At 43.2% G+C, this 18,691-nt stretch overlaps 1 protein-coding gene across 1 annotated transcript in view; it reads right to left on the bottom strand.

Annotated features, from left to right (window-relative positions):
- The window catches only part of MDGA2 (MAM domain containing glycosylphosphatidylinositol anchor 2), a 258,623-nt gene that overhangs the window by 158,606 nt on the left and 81,326 nt on the right, over positions 1-18,691 (bottom strand). Inside the window, exon 5 of the mRNA XM_009289913.1 lies at positions 10,657-10,926. Coding sequence (XP_009288188.1) covers positions 10,657-10,926 — 270 coding nt within the window. The remainder of the gene's footprint in view (positions 1-10,656; positions 10,927-18,691) is intronic.

Here is an 18,691-nt window from a genome sequence, read left to right as displayed (position 1 = left end):
TTTCAGTAAGAACAGTCACCCTTCCTGGCCATTCTTGAGACCAAACAAAGCAACAAACCCCCTCAAAACACAAAACTGTGGAAATCTGCCAACACGTGCTTTGTCTTCCAGCCAGTTCACAGGACCCAGAAACTCCTAGAGTGACCACCTCGTATGCAGCCATGGGCTTCACCTTTTTCTCTTACAGAAATACTAAACTGGATGAAGAGAAAGTGGATGGGATAGATCCCTCAACATCTTCTGCATAGCACCAGCCCACAGCATGTTTGGAATTAACTACTCAAAGTCTTGCCAGCTTGCCCGCACAGCAGTTGCATCTATTTTGTACTCTGTTATTCAGATTCATTCTTGGCTGACGGGAGACCAGCAGGTCTGCCAAGGTCAGCATCATACCGTTGTTTTATTTCTCGTCTAGCAGGGAAAGCTCTCTTACCTTATGATTCATCTCTATAACCCTGTAAAACTTCTTGGTCCACTGCTGAGATATGGAAACTTTCTTATTCTGAAAGGAGGCCTGCACATTTTTCTCAGAATTAAAAAGTCGGTCTAACATCAAATAAAATCACCCATAAGCCCTGCACAGAGCTAGCTTCACCTGCATTAGCAGCAAATAATGCTATTTGATGTTTGCACATAAGAGAACTCTCTCCAGCAGAAAATACGCCTGCCGTGCGAGCAGGCAGGGTGCACCTTGTTTGGGTTGTAAGGAGAACATTAAAAAATAGCGTAACTACATAAACATTCACAGAGCTTTTAAGGAGAATGCACCAATGTTGACCACTCTCAAAATTCACATTTCTTAAATAGGGTATTTAGGACTCTGCAAGATAATTTTAACAAAATTATGCTGCCTGCATGTTCCTTTTAGCCACCTTCCTATCCAAAGACAGACTTGAAGTAAAGTCTTGCTAAAAAGAGACACGTATTCTCAGCATTTTACCAACAGTTCATTTTCCTTCTGTCAACACGGTTTTAGCTTAAAGTTTTTCAAAACCTTAACTTTCAGTAGCTATCAGAACAATTAAGCTGTCAAGCATCTTCTACTAGAGTATCTCCAAACTTTTTAATACCAAATAATTATTTGGCACTTACAAGACCAGATGCATTCGCACTTTCAATTTAAATGCAAATACTGTGGAGAGATTTCAGGTTTTCTCTCTATTTTTATAAATCCTTCTAATTTTTAAAAGAAAATTATTTATTATTCTGGAGATGCCATGTGGCAGGTGTCTGTTTTTACGTTAATTAGCTCCTATTTCTTTCCCTGCTTTTCTATTGAAGGAAGGGGAGGCGTATACTTCTCTGTAATGAAGAAGATTTCCGTTTACAAGTTACTCAGTATATGATCCATTAAATAGATTAAGCCGAGATTAAAGTATGTGAAACACAGCATGGTTTCTCTTTTAACAGCTTTTGGAAGTAAATATTCAAGACAAATAAGCATCATCAGAAAAGCAAAGATATATAGGTTCATAGAAATATTCAGGTGGGAAGGGAGCTCAGGAGGTTTCTAGACCAATCTCCTGCTCAAAGCAGGGCCAGATGTGAGCTCAGACCAGGTCGTTCAGGGTTTGAAAACCTCCAGGGGTGGAGACTGCACAACCTTCTGGCTGTGGTTCCCTGCTTGTGAAAACCAGGAGTCGCCCCAGTGGCGTCACACCAGTAATAAAGCTGATTTTGGGACAGAAACTGGACTGTGCTGTCAGGGACCAGCACACAACGCAGCCCCTCTGCCTGGTGGAAGGCTGCTTTCATCTCTGATTTTAAGAAGATGCAGATAATGATTCGAACGCAGCAAGGTGGGTACATGAGGGTGAAATAACAAAAAATGAATGAGGGCTGATCAATAAGCAGCGGAGACAAACTGGCAGCTGGCATTCAGTACTTTTTGAAACCCCAAGCAGAAGAAAGGGAAAAAAACCCAAAACATTTCCCATGCTACGAAATCCCACTCTGTTACAGCTTGCCAAGCCAACGTACCGCGTGTGATCCCGGCCAGACCTGTGGGCTCAGGGCTGCCCCATCCCACAGACTGCCCAATTCACGGGCAAACGGGAACTTCACAAGCCTTGTCACAAGCCAGACAAGAACTGGGATATAAATTAAGCCATTCAGAGAAGCTGACATGATCCCCAGTGGGCTGTGCACTTGCCAAACAAATTATAAATCCTCTGCACATTGCAGCTGGGTGTTTTCCAGGGCCAATGGCTTTATAAAGTTTAGTTCTTGTGCCAAAGCTGTCAAAAAAAAAAAAAAAAAAAAAGCCTTGCTGAGTTTTCCTGGATGCCCAAAAGTAATATATTGCAAATCTTCACTCTTCTCTTTGCCCACACACTGCAAATGAAACTCAGGACACAGTACTTGCCTCTCTTCCAAAACTTAGAGCAAACCCGCAGTTTCCAAGGCTTCCACTCCGGATTGTCCCCATCTCCTGCTTCTTGTGTGGCTCAAGAGCTTTATTCGGCTGCAGGATTTCGTTACAGCCTGGATTTATGCCAACATGGGATGCATTTCCCTTCAACATTGTTTTTATTCCACAGTTCAATGCCTCAAAAATTAATTGGGATCCTAAAAAACTTCGCAAAATGATTTGTCAGACTGGGCAGAGACCTACCGATCTCATTCACAGTTGCCTGATGCAATACAAGTAAGCACTTTAAAACACATTTCAAGGTCATCAAAGTATCTTGGTAACATTAGAACAAAACGTTGTGCACTGTTCTTTCTTCTCTCTTCTCTTCCTCTCTCTTCAGGATAACACAAAACTTTGAAAAACTCAATTTTTTTCTGCCAAAATGATAACATTGTTAAGACTACACAGACCTCATCATGTATTAACCATCCAAGATCTAACACAATATTAAACTACGACACTACACACCTGCCAAAAAAATTTATCATGCATTAGTAGTTAATAATTGTTAGCAAACCAACAGTAAGGATAACTTTTTTGCTTTGCCCCGGTGAAGAAAGAACGTGGCTACCTGAAGCAGCCACAATGCAAGGGTCAGAAGGAGAGAGATCGAATGAATACTACCTCTTGAAATCTCTTCTGATATATCTTTGGAGATATGTGGTGCCCAACAGGCACCACATGATGTTTTGCAGAGCAGCGAACTTATTTAAAAATAAAATTTCTGTACACAAAAATTCTGAGAAGTCCTAATGAAAGGGCAGAAGAATCAATAAGCCATCTACATTTTTATATGGAACCGTTTTATGAACTCGTCCGTGATACACCCCAGCCTGGGAGAGAGCGCACATGCCTGAGACTGCTATTGCAGATAATAAAAATAAATGGACTTATTAAACTCTGAAGCTCAACTTTTTTACACATTCATTCTCAGAGCTGTAAACTTTTAGGATAGCACACTGGTAACTTATGACTGTAGCAACACGCTGGAGATGCTGTAAGATCAGGTTTTCTAGGCTAAAATCTTGTCTCATTGAAATCCCATTCACAGGCTGCATCTCTCGGTGGAAGAATCAGAATTGGCTGGCGCTTTTTTTTCTTGGACTGAACTGTGCTTATGCTTAAAAAGCTGCAAGAGGCCCCGGGGAAATGCCTGTAGGGGCGCTGGCTCCTGCGGGCGAGCCGGGAGGGCTGGCGTGGGGTGAGAGACCAGGCTGGTGCCCAGCCTCCAATTTACAGAGCTATTCTTCGTCCTCATCCAGCGCGGGGGTCTCTCCCGAAGCCCATTTGCAAACATTTTTGAAAGGTCCATTTAAATCCCACACCGGAGGAAGGTAATCTGTCTTGTCCAACAAGACACAGCAGAAACTAAGCAAGGTGGTGAGTGCTGTTAAAACAAAGAGTTAAGTAAATTGCTTAAGAATATGATAAAAAATATGCATTGGCATAATGCAAGAGGGAGGACAGGGAGAGCCCCCGGCAGGGTGAAGATGCCCAGCTGCCACAGTGATTCAGCAAAGGCAGAGCCCAGCCCTCCATCCCGGCACGGCGTTCGCAGAGCTGATGCCGCTCCACAGCAAAGCTGCTTTCAAGGGACAGCAAACACACCACAGGCACGTTATGACGGCAATGAGAGAGGATCTCGGTGTCAGAGCAGTGAGAGATGGGAAGAGACTCCCGGGAAGAGCTGGGAGGGTGCTGGAAGAAAGCTATCGAAATTGTAGGTGGAGTTGGTCATTTCACAAAAAAAAAAAAAAAAGATTATACAAGAGATGAGATGAGATGAAATGGATGCCTGGGATAAAGACAGCTGGATTCGATGGCCCAGGAGGGCCCTTCTAGTCCTATTCCGGAATATGAATTTCAAAACCTTGGCACTTTCATGAAATCACTCTTGCTTTCTAGTCTGCCCCAAGGAGAGCACAATCATCAATGGATACTGAAAGCCAGCACTGGGGCTGCCGAGTTTCCACCCTACTGAAGCATCCCGGGGAGCCCATCTCTGCCAGCCTCCCGCAGCCTGCAGCACCCGCGGCCATGCAGCACCACGCGCAACGAAGCTCCACGCGCCTGCACAGTCCCTCATTAGGAAGTCAATGGTGGTGGTCACCTCTGCGTGGTGGAGTAATGCCCGTTTTATATGTATGGATATTTGCCAAGGCCTTCGGCTTTCTCCAGCCATGAAATAAGCACTAGTATAATCAGTCTGCTGTGAGACCTTCCCAGCATACAGAGAGAAGGAAAAGAAGGAGGAGGAAAAAAAGGTCCTTCTGCTAGTTGCACAGAAAACCCGACATTTTAGACCTGGCGTGCTGGAGCCAGCATCCCCAACCAGCGCTCCCACCGTCGCAGATGATGCCAGCCATCAATCACGCGTGTCAGATGGACACATCGCTCGGCCGCTGGCCAGCATCCAGCAGCTGCAAAACTGCCGGGTGACCTGCTGGGTGACGACTGTCACGGGTGCCGCCAAAACCCAATTTCCACCTTTTGGATGAAACTTATGAGCCCTGCCTCTGTTCTGGCACTCGGCATCAGCCCGTGGGAGCTCTGCTTACATTTCAATTAACAGCATTTGAGGATCTTCGAGGGGTGACAGCAGAGGTGCTGACGTATAACCAGACAGACTTTATTTTTATGCTTTACTTCATGCAACTGCTCTAAACCAACAAGGGAAATTCCTAAGAAAAAGCTCTGGGATAAACAGAGCCATTGCAGGAAAGCAGAAGGGTAAGCAGGTGTGCGAGAATGGACATCAGTAATACCAGATTACAGGATTTTTATTTTTTTTAATCTATTACAAAAGCAACAAAAAATTCATTTATTTCACCATCTGTGTCTTTTCTTTTTTTTTTTTTCCCCACCTTCTTTTTAGCAGTCATTACTACACAGTTCACATACAGTTTTTAAAGACATAATGGAATAGGTACTTCCAGCAATCTCGGCCTTAAAATGCACTTCCCCAGAGTGCTTTTTGTTCAGCAAAAGCTTTTGTGCTAATGTTGAGCACAGGTCATTTAAAATTATTATTTTATATTTAAACTGACAGGGAATCCCACCCTTTTGAAAAATTAACTCCAAACACTATGTTTCCGCTTCACAAAAGGGAAAAGTCACACAGTCAGAGTCAATTGGCATTAAAAAAAAGCTGCAGGTACAATGGAAGAGACAAAGTGATCTATTTAAAGAAGGTAATGGGAGATGTTGCTGATGAGGCAACAAATCCGAGCTGGTGCACGCTGACACCCTTCCAAATCATTTCAGTGCCTCGCACTTCAACACCTGTAAAACATTTCTCTGGCTCTACCTGTTTCCCAATCTGATGCACAGGTGTCCTTCAAAGATGCTACCCAGCGTTTTTGCTCTCTTACTGGATGGAGGAGCCACCTTACAGCCTTCACCATCAAAAGTCTTTAATTCTTCGTTGACATACTGGTAGCTACAGAGAGATTTTATTTTCATTTTCCCCTTCGCAGTGTCTTTGGAGTATTTGTTCTTCCATGCTCTCATAATTCTGAGTACCCAGTTTGAGTCATGTTGAAAATGTATAATTTTCCAGAAGCCACAGACATATGATTATCTTGATTCCTGCCTCTTGTGACATTTCAAATTGTCACCCAAAATCTGTATGGTATTGTGATGATCATGCTTTTATGCAGTATCTTAAGGATTACAAGGCCAATATTACCATTTCTCTAACGCCTTTTGCTTCCCTCTCCAAATACGCATTGAAGAGAGAATTTTAAAGGAGTAAAATAACCTCCAACAGCAAAGTCGAAAAGACCCTCAGGCTAGAAGAGTTTCCTGGGACATGGGATAAGCTGGATGTTCAACTTGCCATGCCAGATCAAGGCAAGGAGCTGAGCCTGGGGCCACACCACAGGTGAGGTCTCTAACTACCAAGCTCCTGGCAATAATCCGAAGTCCTCTCTGCGTAGCTGTGCGTGCATGGGACATGAAGAAGTATCCGTATCACCATGTTTGTTGGCCCAAGGGCTGTGAGTGAGCAAGGTTTTGCACTTGATTTTAACACAAATATGCGTGTGTTTCCTTCTTATTTTAATTAACAAAATATCCATACGAAGACTGATTATCATTTACCTCTAGTTGAGACCAACAGAGATACACAGCGACAAATTCATGATGAAAGCAAATATTTTGGGTGGGAAAGAACTCTGAAAGAAGTGCAACAGATTTTCTCCATCCTGGCCTTTATGACAAATGATTTCCATTGCATCAGAACAACATTTTTTCGCTCTACCACGGAAAAGTCAGAAAAACAGAACATCCTCCAAGCAAGCAGAGCAAAAAATACACACATCAGGCATGGAGGTTGATGGGAACTTTGTTTATCCAGAGGGGGTGCTACTTGAGAGAGCTTTTTTTTTTTAAGAGAAGGATTAAAACATCAAGTTTTGCTAGAATGAGAGGAGTCAAGATTCCCTTAGAGCTTCCTCTGCTTTCTAATGGTTTTGTCTAGAAATATGTTATGGGAAGCTATTCTAATCATCAGGCTGAGAGCAGGATGTGAAGATGCCACTGATGAGAACACCCACTAATACTCAAATGCTAGCAGACTTGCAATCATTTAAAGAACTCATTAATCTAAAGAAAATACTTAGAAAGAAACTTTCATAATTAGAATTGGTGTGCAGCCAGCTTTGCTGCAATGAGAGTGCATTTCTTCTTTCTCTGGTTTGACCCAAGACACCTTGATGGACGACAATGTCTTTGATGGAATGAAATATTTTGCAGTAACTTTGGGTACAGTTAACCTGATAATGCCATTCTTTAAAAGGGCTGTATTTCACAGACTTCCTCACTAAGATTTCGACAGGTAAACAGCACACGGCCACTGATCTGCCTCTGGGGAGCTCCTGTTCAAAGCAAACCGAGGAAATGAAAGATACCGCATTATGTCTGTACCTCTTAAGGAACGCCACTGTGGTCCTCAAAACAATTTCTCTTTACCATCTCAGCAAAACATTCATTAACATTACCTGACAGCCGAAAGGGAAAGGCACTAACACAACATCTCAGCAGAACGGAGACAAAGGGAGCAGAGCGTGCAGCGTACAATTTGCTTCAGAAAGGGTTATCTTTAGAGGACGTTGTTTTATCTGAAAGTGTTAATTTAACTGCTTAAGGAGGCAGCGTATGAGGGAGTTTCTTCCCTCAAGAGCTGTGTGCAATGCCTGTTGTTTTGCAAGGGATCCGTGTACATCCAAACCAACGAGCAAGCACCCAGCTTGGTTTTGTTGGAAGGATTTACGACTACTTTTAAGTTATACAGGCCAAAAGAGAAAAAAAAAAATCAAAAAAAAAATCCAAAGTCAGTTATGACTAAATGGCTTCCTCGCCGCAAGGGCAGCTTTAGTCTGTTTTTTATTTTAAGAACAAACATCTCCTTCCGTGCCAATGCTCACTGGAAGGGGAGGAAATCAAGTAACAGCGGAAAAACAGAGAACATATTAAATGCTTATGCATGTTAGGAGGCTTCCAGATAAATCCTGGGAGCTAACAAATGGAAAGCAATGCACTGAGACCATTAGTGGCACCTGCTATCCCACCACTCCTTCATCACCACATGGCAATTGCAGAAACTAGTGATTTACAACCTGCAGAAGCAGAGAACACGTATTACTAGTTATTTACACCCTGGAGAAGCAGGGAACACACATTACACAGCACTTCCACGCGGGCACATTTTGCACCATCTCTCAGGTGATATATATTCTCCCAAGCCGTCATATCTGGTCATCTTGCCATTTCACTATATTTATCCCCACTTTTTAAGGGTCTCGGAAAAGATTGATGGAGGAGAACAGAGCTGACCTGAATACACCTCGGTGTCATGTCGGCGCCTCAATGCCTGAATCTGCTCTTTAAACACGGCCTCATCTGTTGCCTCTATTGTTTATCGATCCACATAATTTCTGACTTTCAAAAAGGATAAATTACTTTTGTTACTCATTTATTCACTTTTATTTATTTTTTTTCTGAAGGATTCTCTCTAGGTTTGGATTTTTTCATTATTACTAAATGAGTGGCGGACATGTGACATCATTCACAATGGCTTTGAAGTCAGGTGTGGTGGGTAGTCACAGACTTGGCAGTCAGCCACAAAGATAGCAAAATGCCCAGAAAAAAAATCAAGAGCCGCTGAAGGTAAGGTAGCATCCATGGAATAAAGCGCATACAATAAAGGCACGTTCAGATAAACGCACAGTGAAATTTAGTGAATTTTAAAGTGAACAAATTTCATCTGAGCCCTGATGATGCTTTGAGACAACTTTACATTTCTTTCTGGCTAAGATTAGGGGATTTTTGTCTAATCCTGGGATTGGTAGTCCACCTGACAGAAGATGTGAACTGCGTTTACCAAATGCTTCTCCTGCAAGGCTTAGATGCTATTTCAAGTAAATACTCTTTTCTCTTCAGCTGCTGTGTGAAAATCCTGATACACAACAACAAAAAGAGAGATGAAATAGAGAGAAGCAAAGAGCTACAGGCAAAATGCTAAGAAATATATACACAAAGTAAAATCCAAACCCTGATATGAATTTCTCTCATATTTCACTCCTAAATTTAGCATCACTTTTAGTAAAGATAAACCAACCAAGACCGGAACAAAGGTTTTTTTCTAAAAGACAGTTCTTCCCCTTTAACAAAAATAATAAGGGGGAAATTATAGCAGGCAGCAATACATTGGGGCTAGAAAGGGAGCTGTGCTTCATTTATTTAATGGGTTGTTCCTCGTTGCGGTCCCTTCTCAGAATTAACAGGGCCACGCAGCAGAGAGGAAAAAAGAAAAAAAGTCACCTCAAATGCTTTAATGATATTTTGTTCAACATCTTGCAGCTCCTAGGCATCTCATCGGCATGGTCTTCTATAAATAAAAATGTGAGGGCATATTATTATTATGCTATGACTCATGAAATTTGTATCTGCAGGGAGCTAGGGACTTTGGCTTTTCCTCTAGGCTCTCCGGTGCTGTCTGCTGGGTCAATTAAAATATCGAGATTTCTTTTCACACAAAGCCTTTCCTCTTCCTTTGCTTATTCCGAGCGTGTGTTTCACTCACATCTTCCCTTCACAACCTCATCACCATTGTAAATCACAGCAAATTAATGTCGATGCTATGTTCCTGAAACAAGACTGCCTTTGCCTCTTGACAACAAACCCCCTAAGCCAAACGTCAAAAATTCAAATGTAAATACAATATTACAAATAAATCCACGGACATCTCCTGATAAACTCCTGCAGACCTAGGCTGATGCAATGCTCTCTCCCTGACCTCCAGAACAGAAATAGCTTCTAATTCCTCGTCCTGCTGAAGAGTATGATATGTTGGGCAATAAGAAGCGAACAGGGGTTATGGCTCTCATAAAATATTCACACCACTGGCTCTTTATACAGCAGTTTCTCCTGAGTATGATTAATCACATGCTATTATTTAAAGTTCCTATAGCGTGGGAGTTTATGTTTCACTACCATTCACAGATTAGATTATAGAAAATTAGTTTCAGATGAACTGTTTGGTTCAGGTAGATTAATCCACTCTGATGATGCCTATCAGCCAATCGAACTCCTTCTTCAAACCAACTGGCCATGTCCCTGGAGTTATCCAGAAAGCGATAAACAACCAGGGAGAGTTTCTCTCCACCTGGCAGTAATTGTTCTGCAAGCACTCTTCTCTTATCTAAGACAGACATTTATCCTGCTATTTAGTGTAATTAAAGCATAGGTACTAATCTAAAGCTCCTACCCAGGGAGCAGTTGTCTGATGGCAGCAGATTCACAGCACGCACAACAGCCTTAATTTCAGTAACATGTTCAGCTGATGAGGAGGAAGAAAAGGGTGAAGTAGGTAACGACATCTCCAGGAGCTGAGGATGCGTTCACTGCCAAGACAGTGAGCGCAGGGGATCAGCACAGGCAATGCTCAGAAGACATGGTGTCCTTTGGCGATCACTTGTCTCCAGTCTGGATGGGAGAGCTGCTGCAATCTTCACAATACAAAGGGGCACCACGCCACCCTTGTTCCAGCTAAGGGGTTTGAGCCCAGCACAAGAGCCACTGGCTATGTGAAGCCAACACTAACTCGTCACATGCACTAGTAGAAATGACCAGAAATACACGTGGAAACAGCGGACACCACTACGTGAACATTGCTATCCTGTCGGATTAGGATTCAATTAATCTTCCAAGATAAAGGTCAATAGTTTGCCAGCTCAACTTACCTCTTACGATGATGTTGGTGGACTTTTTCGCAGGATTTCCAACATTGTTATTGGCGATGCAACTGTACGTGCCAGCATCGTCTGACGTGATGGCAGGTATTGTTAAAGTGCCGCCGTTCAGGACCGTCTTCTCGGGCAGGATGCCAGCAGACCTCACCCACGTCAGGCTGGGGGCTGGCTCCCCTCCTGTCGTCACACAGACCAAGGTGATTGCTTCTCCAGGGTTCACCACTATTGGGTCATCCACAAGAAGCTTAATTGAAGGGGATGCTGCAAAACACAAGAGGAAGAGAAAGGTGTAGCGGGGCTCCGTCTGTGGTATTGCTCAGTCCTGACAAGCACACTCAAGCCAACTGAGACCAGCAAAGGCACGTCAGCTACAGCGCTCTTCGCTCGACTACGTGCCCTCTGAGAAGGGTGCTCCCCATCCTGATGCTCCCCCTGACACCACATTTCTCACCCTGCTCTGTCATCATCTTTCACCCTGCTGTCAAACTGCAGATGAGGATTTATGTACGGACAACCCTACGGCTGTGCTTGGGAAGTAATGTATAATGTATGGGACAGGTGCCAGCACACTGGATTTTAAACCCTGGAAGAAAGGAATTAGTAACAATCTTCTTATTTGGCATGAAAAGCATGTTGTTCTCTTCAAGTCGGATCCTACCCATTGAAAACCAGCCCTCTTAATCCACCCGCCTCCCCGATGAACTCCTTGGGACTTGGCTGCCAACTGAGATGAACTTGTAGAGTTTGAGTTGGGTCTGTCGAATCAGGAAGAGTCATCTCCCTTGGGAGATGTGCAACATCTCCTTGCACACGGAGAAACCGAAGCATCCAGCACAGATACTTTTTTCCCTGTATGGGCTGTGCAACCTGCAGCTCACAGCACCAGCAGACAGCATGGCCACGGCTCCATCTACTCACAGACACGGGGGAGAGGTGCAGATTTGGGTCCCTACTGATTTCCATACAATGGCTTCTGACCAGCCGCAGGGGCTTTGTTTGGGCAGGACCACCAAACCAGCCGAACTACACTGCAGCACAGGCTAACGGAAAGATGATGCTGCCCTCAGAAAGGAGAAGCAAGTGATTAAATTTCATTCTCTCTTCTTGCCTCTTCTTTTCCATGAAATATTTGCATATGATATAAGACGAGCAACAGAAATGCTCAGTATGAAGGGACAGGGCAGGGCAATTTATTTTAGATGCTGGAATTGAAAATCACAATCTGAGCTGTGACATCCCCCGTCATTTGCGTTGAGGGATCCACCCTTGCTGGATTCAGGCTTTGCTTGAAGGCATACCCTTAACCACGTAAGTGATGAGCCAACTTATAAATACATATTGCTAGTACAGAAAAAAGCAGCAATACTAAATAAACACAGGCATGAATGTGAAGGATTGAAATTCTGGGCAAAGAATACCAGAAAACATAACAATAAAAAATGAAAGGAAATAAAAATGTTACATCCAAAACTCATGTCACTATCCTCATTATTACAGAGATATATTGTGTGTCTGCTTTATAGATGAATCTTATTTCAATATTAAAGGAATACACACTAATCACTAAAGGCAAATACAAGAGTCAACTATAAAATAAGTTTTCTTTATTTGGAGTTCACCCAAGAGGAATTAGCTTTCTCTGCATTCAGAAGCGGGAGCACACAAATGGGAAGCACTTCATTTATACCTGTCCTAGCACAGAGAGAACAGGCAACCTCCAGCCGGGGAAACACTTCAAGAGAGGAGGAGAGGAGAGGTTTACAAGCAAAGCCCCCTATTCCAGCTCCTCCCGGCTTGGGACCCTGCAGATACTTCCCAGCATAAATTCCTGGGTTCATGTAACCAACTTAAAGGTGAAGAAATTGGGTGCGTGGCTAAAAATACAGACAGAAAACAAGTCAGCACTGCCCACTAACTGTGTCAGTGTCTGTTTGCTCATGTTCTCTGACCTCATATTCCTTCATCAGTTGATGCATCCATCAGCTGACGGACCCCTGTTTTGGGATTAGAGGTATGAAACTGGGCAGTATGTCATGTTTCATGCTTAAGTAGATTTTGTTTGGGCGAAGGCGGCAGAAGCAGGGATCCAAGTACCTGCTGTGCAACTAGAACCGAGCTCCAGACCTGTAGGGTCATCACCAACCAGGGGGTAGCACTCAGCTGGCCCCTCTTTCTCTCTCCCTCCCTTCCTCCTGAGTTTAATGATTTTTCCTGAACAACTCCGGCAAGGAGCTGCTCTCTGCTCTCACTAAACATCAAGTCATGAAACAGGGAACAAGAGAACCACAAATAATGCTTCAAAACTTAGAACAAAAGATGAAAGCTCCAACAATGTCAACCCAACCTGGTGGTGCTGTTTACCATAATGGCCTCATAATCCTCCAGATGAAAGGGGGCCTTTTGCCATCCTTCAGGTAGAGAGACAAAGATAGCAGCTGATGTAATAAAAATGCTGTGATACATCCCTTTCATCACAGCACTCAAAACAGTAAGTACATGAAAATTATGGTTTGCTTACAGCAATTTCTCTTTGCTTACACCACACATTTCACTTAACTACAACCTATCCCACTAGACAAACACAAACAAAAATTCAGCAATACACTCAACTACCATTAAAAGCCTGATTTAAACCAAAGAATATTAAGAAATTCAGAAGGGATGTTAAGGTTTCCAGCAAATGAAACTCAGTGTAGCATATAAAGGGTCAAATACCTATTATGAATAAATATGAATCCACAGCAACAATGAGCTATTATTTTGATATTTCTCTGCTTGAAACCCTGTACGTGATCTGCACCATATCGCAATGCACCAATAACACAGAACCTCTTATTTTCAGCCTCATGGTGAAACCAAGGATAGAATTAGGTCTACTGCACCACTTGCTTGATTTATCATCACCTGCACGTTGCCAAATTCTGGCCTAGGAATGGAGAGATTGGAAGTTTCCTGGTGGTCACTTGGACTTTGTCCTTCCACCGCTGAAACACGCTCAGCCCCACCACCAGCCCCACACTCGCCCATCTCTGGGAGTGCAACCTCCACTCTCAGTGCAATCAACATTGACCTCTCCTCCTTCCAGCCAGGGATGGGGAACGGTGGTAGTCAACACCCATCTGCTCACGTGCCAAACACGAGCTGGAGACCCATGGTTTCTCGTCACAGCTCTGACTGGCTGTTTCAGCAAGGAAAGGGGAGAGAGAAAAAGAGAGAAGTGGGGGGAGTTGGCCATGGAATGAAGGAGGCAAACAGCAAAAATCCCAAATGCTCGATAACTCCAGCGACGTGCTCAGACACGGTAGGGTGGCAGAAAAATGGCTTTAGCTCTAAGTTAGAGAGTGTTTGTGTTCACTTCTCTATGTCAGCCTGGACCTAGATGTGGAAACGAATGGGGCTAAATCACAAGTTTAGTCACCTGCTGGAAGACCTGTATTAATTGACTTGGGTTAATTAACAGCATGTAGGCCTTCTGCAGGTCTGCTTTACTGGATAGCTCCTCTGTTTGACTCCATCCAGAAACGCTTTCCCCTCCCAAACCGGAGGAACACCTCTAACTGCTCCCCGCAGGACGCTGCAGCAGTGCAGCTGCAAACAGCTGCCTCTCCCCACAGATTGGGAATGCAAAGCTGTAGCACAGAAAGGAGTAATGAAGGCACAGTGACAAAACCCCATGTAACGGTAGGGACAGTAAGCCCTGGACTGGGCTGCTCAGGGTTGCTGCAGAATCTCTCTCTCTCCCAGATTTTCTGAGCAAACATCTGTTAGACAAAAAGTTTAGGAGTACCTCCCGTTTGAGCTAGGGAAATGGAGCTCACTATCATGTGAGATCTCTCCCTGTTCTAGTTTCAGTGACAGCAAGAGGTACTGCCAAAAGGCAATTCCTCTTATCTACCTTGAGCTATCTTCTTGCAAGAAACTTCCCCTGTGGTATCCATCTCTCTGCTGACGGCAGAGAGAGCCCAAAGATTAGTTTAATCTAGACAGGCAAGATTTAGATGGCAGAAGATGGGTGACATCAATCCTACCTTTAGGATGAGGATTTACAAATGCATCAGGAGTCTACAGATGGGAATGGGCAGAAAGTGCCGTTTTTAACAATATACATGTGCCAACCTCGCATTGATCCCAGTGTTTCGCAAATCCTCTTAGAACCTTGCACTTTCAGAAGACTGAAATTTTGGCCTAATCCTCTCTCTAAAATGGATTTCTTGTCTCTTTTATTTATTTGTAAACTTTTGGGGCTAAACATCACATGCAGCATAAATCTGAACCGTGTAATTCATCGCCACACATTTTTTTTGGTCCAGCGTGATTAAAAAATGGAGTAGGCATTTATAAAGATGACAAGACGATCCAGAGCAATTATAATAGTTGATGATTATACCAAAATATTGTTGAAGGATTATTAAAACTCATGCTTCAGGGCATAAAATGGTATCTTTTTCTGGAATGGGAAGGCAGACTATCACATATCTGTCTACTGCACACTTTTTATGCACTCTTCTGAAATGTCTCCTGCTGGCTCTTGTTAAGGACAGGCATGAGAGCTGATCCAAAAGGACAATGCATGTGTTTATACATCCTTTGCATTTGTAAAGCATCTAGCATGACTGAACCCCAGCTAGGAGACCCACGATGCAATCCCAGCAGCTCAAGCTGTGATATTTGTTTAGATAGCAGGAAATCATGGAATTGAGTCAGAAGGAAGAGGAGATAAAGACTTCTGCAAAAGATCTGACCTTATTAAAATGCCACTATTGTAAAAGCCAGTACATGCAGTTGTGTATTCCTGGTAGAAGGCTGAAATGCACTGGTTTTGCCTTTAATATGTATGTTGCTTTGGGGAGTCAGGCTTCAGCCTCCAAGATACAAGTGGTTTCACCCAACGGCACCCACACCAACTGTGGGAGCAGGCACACAAGTGTGAGCCAAGCTGCCTTCCACTTCCACAGCCCAGCCTGCTTTCCCGAAACAAGGCTGGAGCCAGTACTGACATTCTGCCTGTTCAGTTTTTGAAAGGCACAGAAAGGTAAGCTAAGCTTATAGGGGCTTGTGAAGACCCTCACATCCTTACAAACAAGCTTTCACATGGTCCCAACCGAGTTCATTCAACATGACACATATTGCAGTGACTGTAAGCCAGCAATTTATGCCTCCAATCTTGATTTTATTATTTAAGTCTTACAAAATTTAGTTTCACCAAGCAAGGAACTTTGCTGGTCGCCACGTTTACACAGGGCTTTTCTTACATGAAAGGCACTTTAAAATCAAAGTTCTTCAAAGCCCCCAGAACTCAGCAGGTAGATGTGCAATCTAAAGAAAAGATGCACCACTGCACCAGCCCAGAATTTTCCTCTGCTAAACGGCTGCCTCCTGGCATAAGGACAAGCTCCTCAGTTTCTGCTTAGATCTTGCAGAGATCCCACAAAATTCCATGGAAAGGTTCAATTCAGAGATATATTTTATTATTTTCTACCGCTGTATTCTTCCGGATTTGGTTTAATCTCGCATTATGTCATTTATTTATTTCTGCTGTCTTTCTTCTTATTCATCTCCTCTCTAAACTAAATAGTCTGAAATTTTTTAAACTAAATAGTCTGAAATTTTTCAATTTTTAGCCCCAGAGCTCCACCTGTTCATACCATAAAACCCTGGGTCACGTTTCGGGTCATGGAGACACGCTGACACACACATGCAGATACAGGGCTGATATCCTCAATTTCATGTAGAGTTGAAGAGTGATAGATTTTATAGTTTTAAGTAATCTTCAGTACTGCTTTGGAAAGTTAACATCAGAGCCAACACAACTGCACAATACCAAAACTGACGGAGACACAGGAGGTGCTCTTGTTTGAAATCCTATAAATTTATACAGAATTCCTAATGCAACAAAAATATCCCCACCAAAAGGAGTCAATACCAAATGGAGTGTATTATCACCCCCAAAGCCACTTCCAATGCTTCACCCCGGCTGAGGTTTCTCCTAGATGACTATCGGCCATCAGGATTAACGAGGCGAACGCTGGGCCATCCAGGTTTGGCAAGCGAAGCATCTCCCAGCCAGAACCTTCACCCTGGCACCGGCAGAGACTCAGCCAGGCAACCTGCCCAGCGGAAACTTTCTTTCAACTCTCCGATAGGAATAATAAAATTCATTATCAAACAATAGCAAGCTTTGGTAAATATTTCCACGGGTGAGTGCGTGGAACAGGCTTTCCAAACATCATATTTGGACATCGTAATGAGAACGGCTCAGTGTTCAAAAGAGCTCTGCATCTTTACTGCCTTTTAGAAGTAGGGGTTTCTGAGCGCCAGTCCCACATTTCGAAGTCATGGTTGGTTTGCCAGGGGACAAAGACAGCCGCAGTGCCACTGCGAGCTCTTCCCCGCGAAGAACAAGGCACTACTCATGACGAGGGAAACTGTTCAGGTCCCCATTCATATTGCAGCTGCATCCTTTTTAAAGGGACTTCAATTCAGAGGCTTTCGTGTGCAAGTATTGCTTCTGCATCCACTGTATTTCATAGGACTGTAGAGCCTGGCTGTGAACTCAACAGTGCATACGACAAAGTGCTATTGGAAGTACACCGGGTCACAATGCGCCGCCCTGCTAGTCAAGTCACTACGGAGAATTTAAATCAGAACTGCATCAATTTTTTTACCTGGTATTAACATGTGCACACAAGACAAGTTAGGCACCGATGACATACAGATGGAGATTAATTATAAAATGTGGCTAAAACATATACCAATCCTCACGGAGTAATAAAACAGCATGCAACACACACTAGTTTTGATTAATGACTGCGGCAAAAGTTTCTCAGATCCAGCACAAAGCTAGCAGTCATTAAGTCATAGAATCATAGAATCATAGAATCATTGAGGTTGGAAAAGACCTCTAAGATCATCGAGTCCAACCATCGACCCAACACCACCATGCCCACTAAACCATGTCCCTAAGTGCCTCATCTACTCGTCTTTTAAATACCTCCAGGGATGGGGACTCCACCACTTCCCTGGGCAGCCTGTTCCAATGTTTCACCACTCTTTCAGTAAAGACATTTTTCCTTACATCCAACCTAAACCTCCCCTGGCGCAACTTGAGGCCATTTCCTCTCGTCCTATCGCTTGTTACTTGGGAGAAGAGACCGACCCCCACCTCGCTACAACCTCCTTTCAGGTAGTTGTAGAGAGCAATGAGGTCTCCCCTCAGCCTCCTTTTCTGCAGGCTAAAAAGTCATCATTAACATGCTTAACAATACCAGTTTACCAAGCACCTTCGACATAATAACCTAGCTCTACAACAAAATGCTTCCAGTTTAAACAGAGCTGCCACAGGATCATCGGCAGGGAGACTGGAAACATCTTCTGATCAATGATCCGATACAGGTGCTCACTGAACTTGAAAGAAGCAGAGTCTCTACTGCTGCCTGGGATGGGTATCTGAGACAGATACTACACTGGGAGATCTGTCATTGATGTAGTGTACAGAAAACATCTGACACCAACGTGTGTTATAATTACAGTGAGACAAATATATGTATTTAGACTGGGCATATGGAATTGAGAAAATGTCACAATTGGCTTTAGGGATTACTGGAAACGCAAAAGAAAACTAATACTTTAATGGCAATATCAAAGTAGAGGCAGAAAGTCATGTCCTTGACAACTCACTCATCTATGATGAATAAAAATGAAAGTACATGATTTCCTCCAGTTTTGTGAATTATTTCATATGTAGAACCAAAGTAACAGAACATAATTGAATTATACTTTCATATATACTTGTGTATGTGTATGCATCTGTTCAATTTATAGCCATGATTTCTGGCAGGAATACAATGCATATACTCCTAAGTATACACATTACAAATAGTCCTTTCAAGTCAGAGCAAAAAGAGAGAACATTTGAGGTCCTTGTGAGGTCCTTGCTGGGCTGGAAACATAATTTCTCTACTTATTTACTGAGTAAAGTTCAAAAAAGAATAGATTATAATTCTCAGCTGAGGTCCGGATTTGAAAT

This window comes from Aptenodytes forsteri, unplaced genomic scaffold (assembly GCF_000699145.1).
Source record: "Aptenodytes forsteri isolate BGI_AS27 unplaced genomic scaffold, ASM69914v1 Scaffold76, whole genome shotgun sequence".
Lineage (NCBI taxonomy): Eukaryota > Metazoa > Chordata > Aves > Sphenisciformes > Spheniscidae > Aptenodytes > Aptenodytes forsteri.
This window is presented reverse-complemented; position numbering and strand designations above follow the sequence as displayed.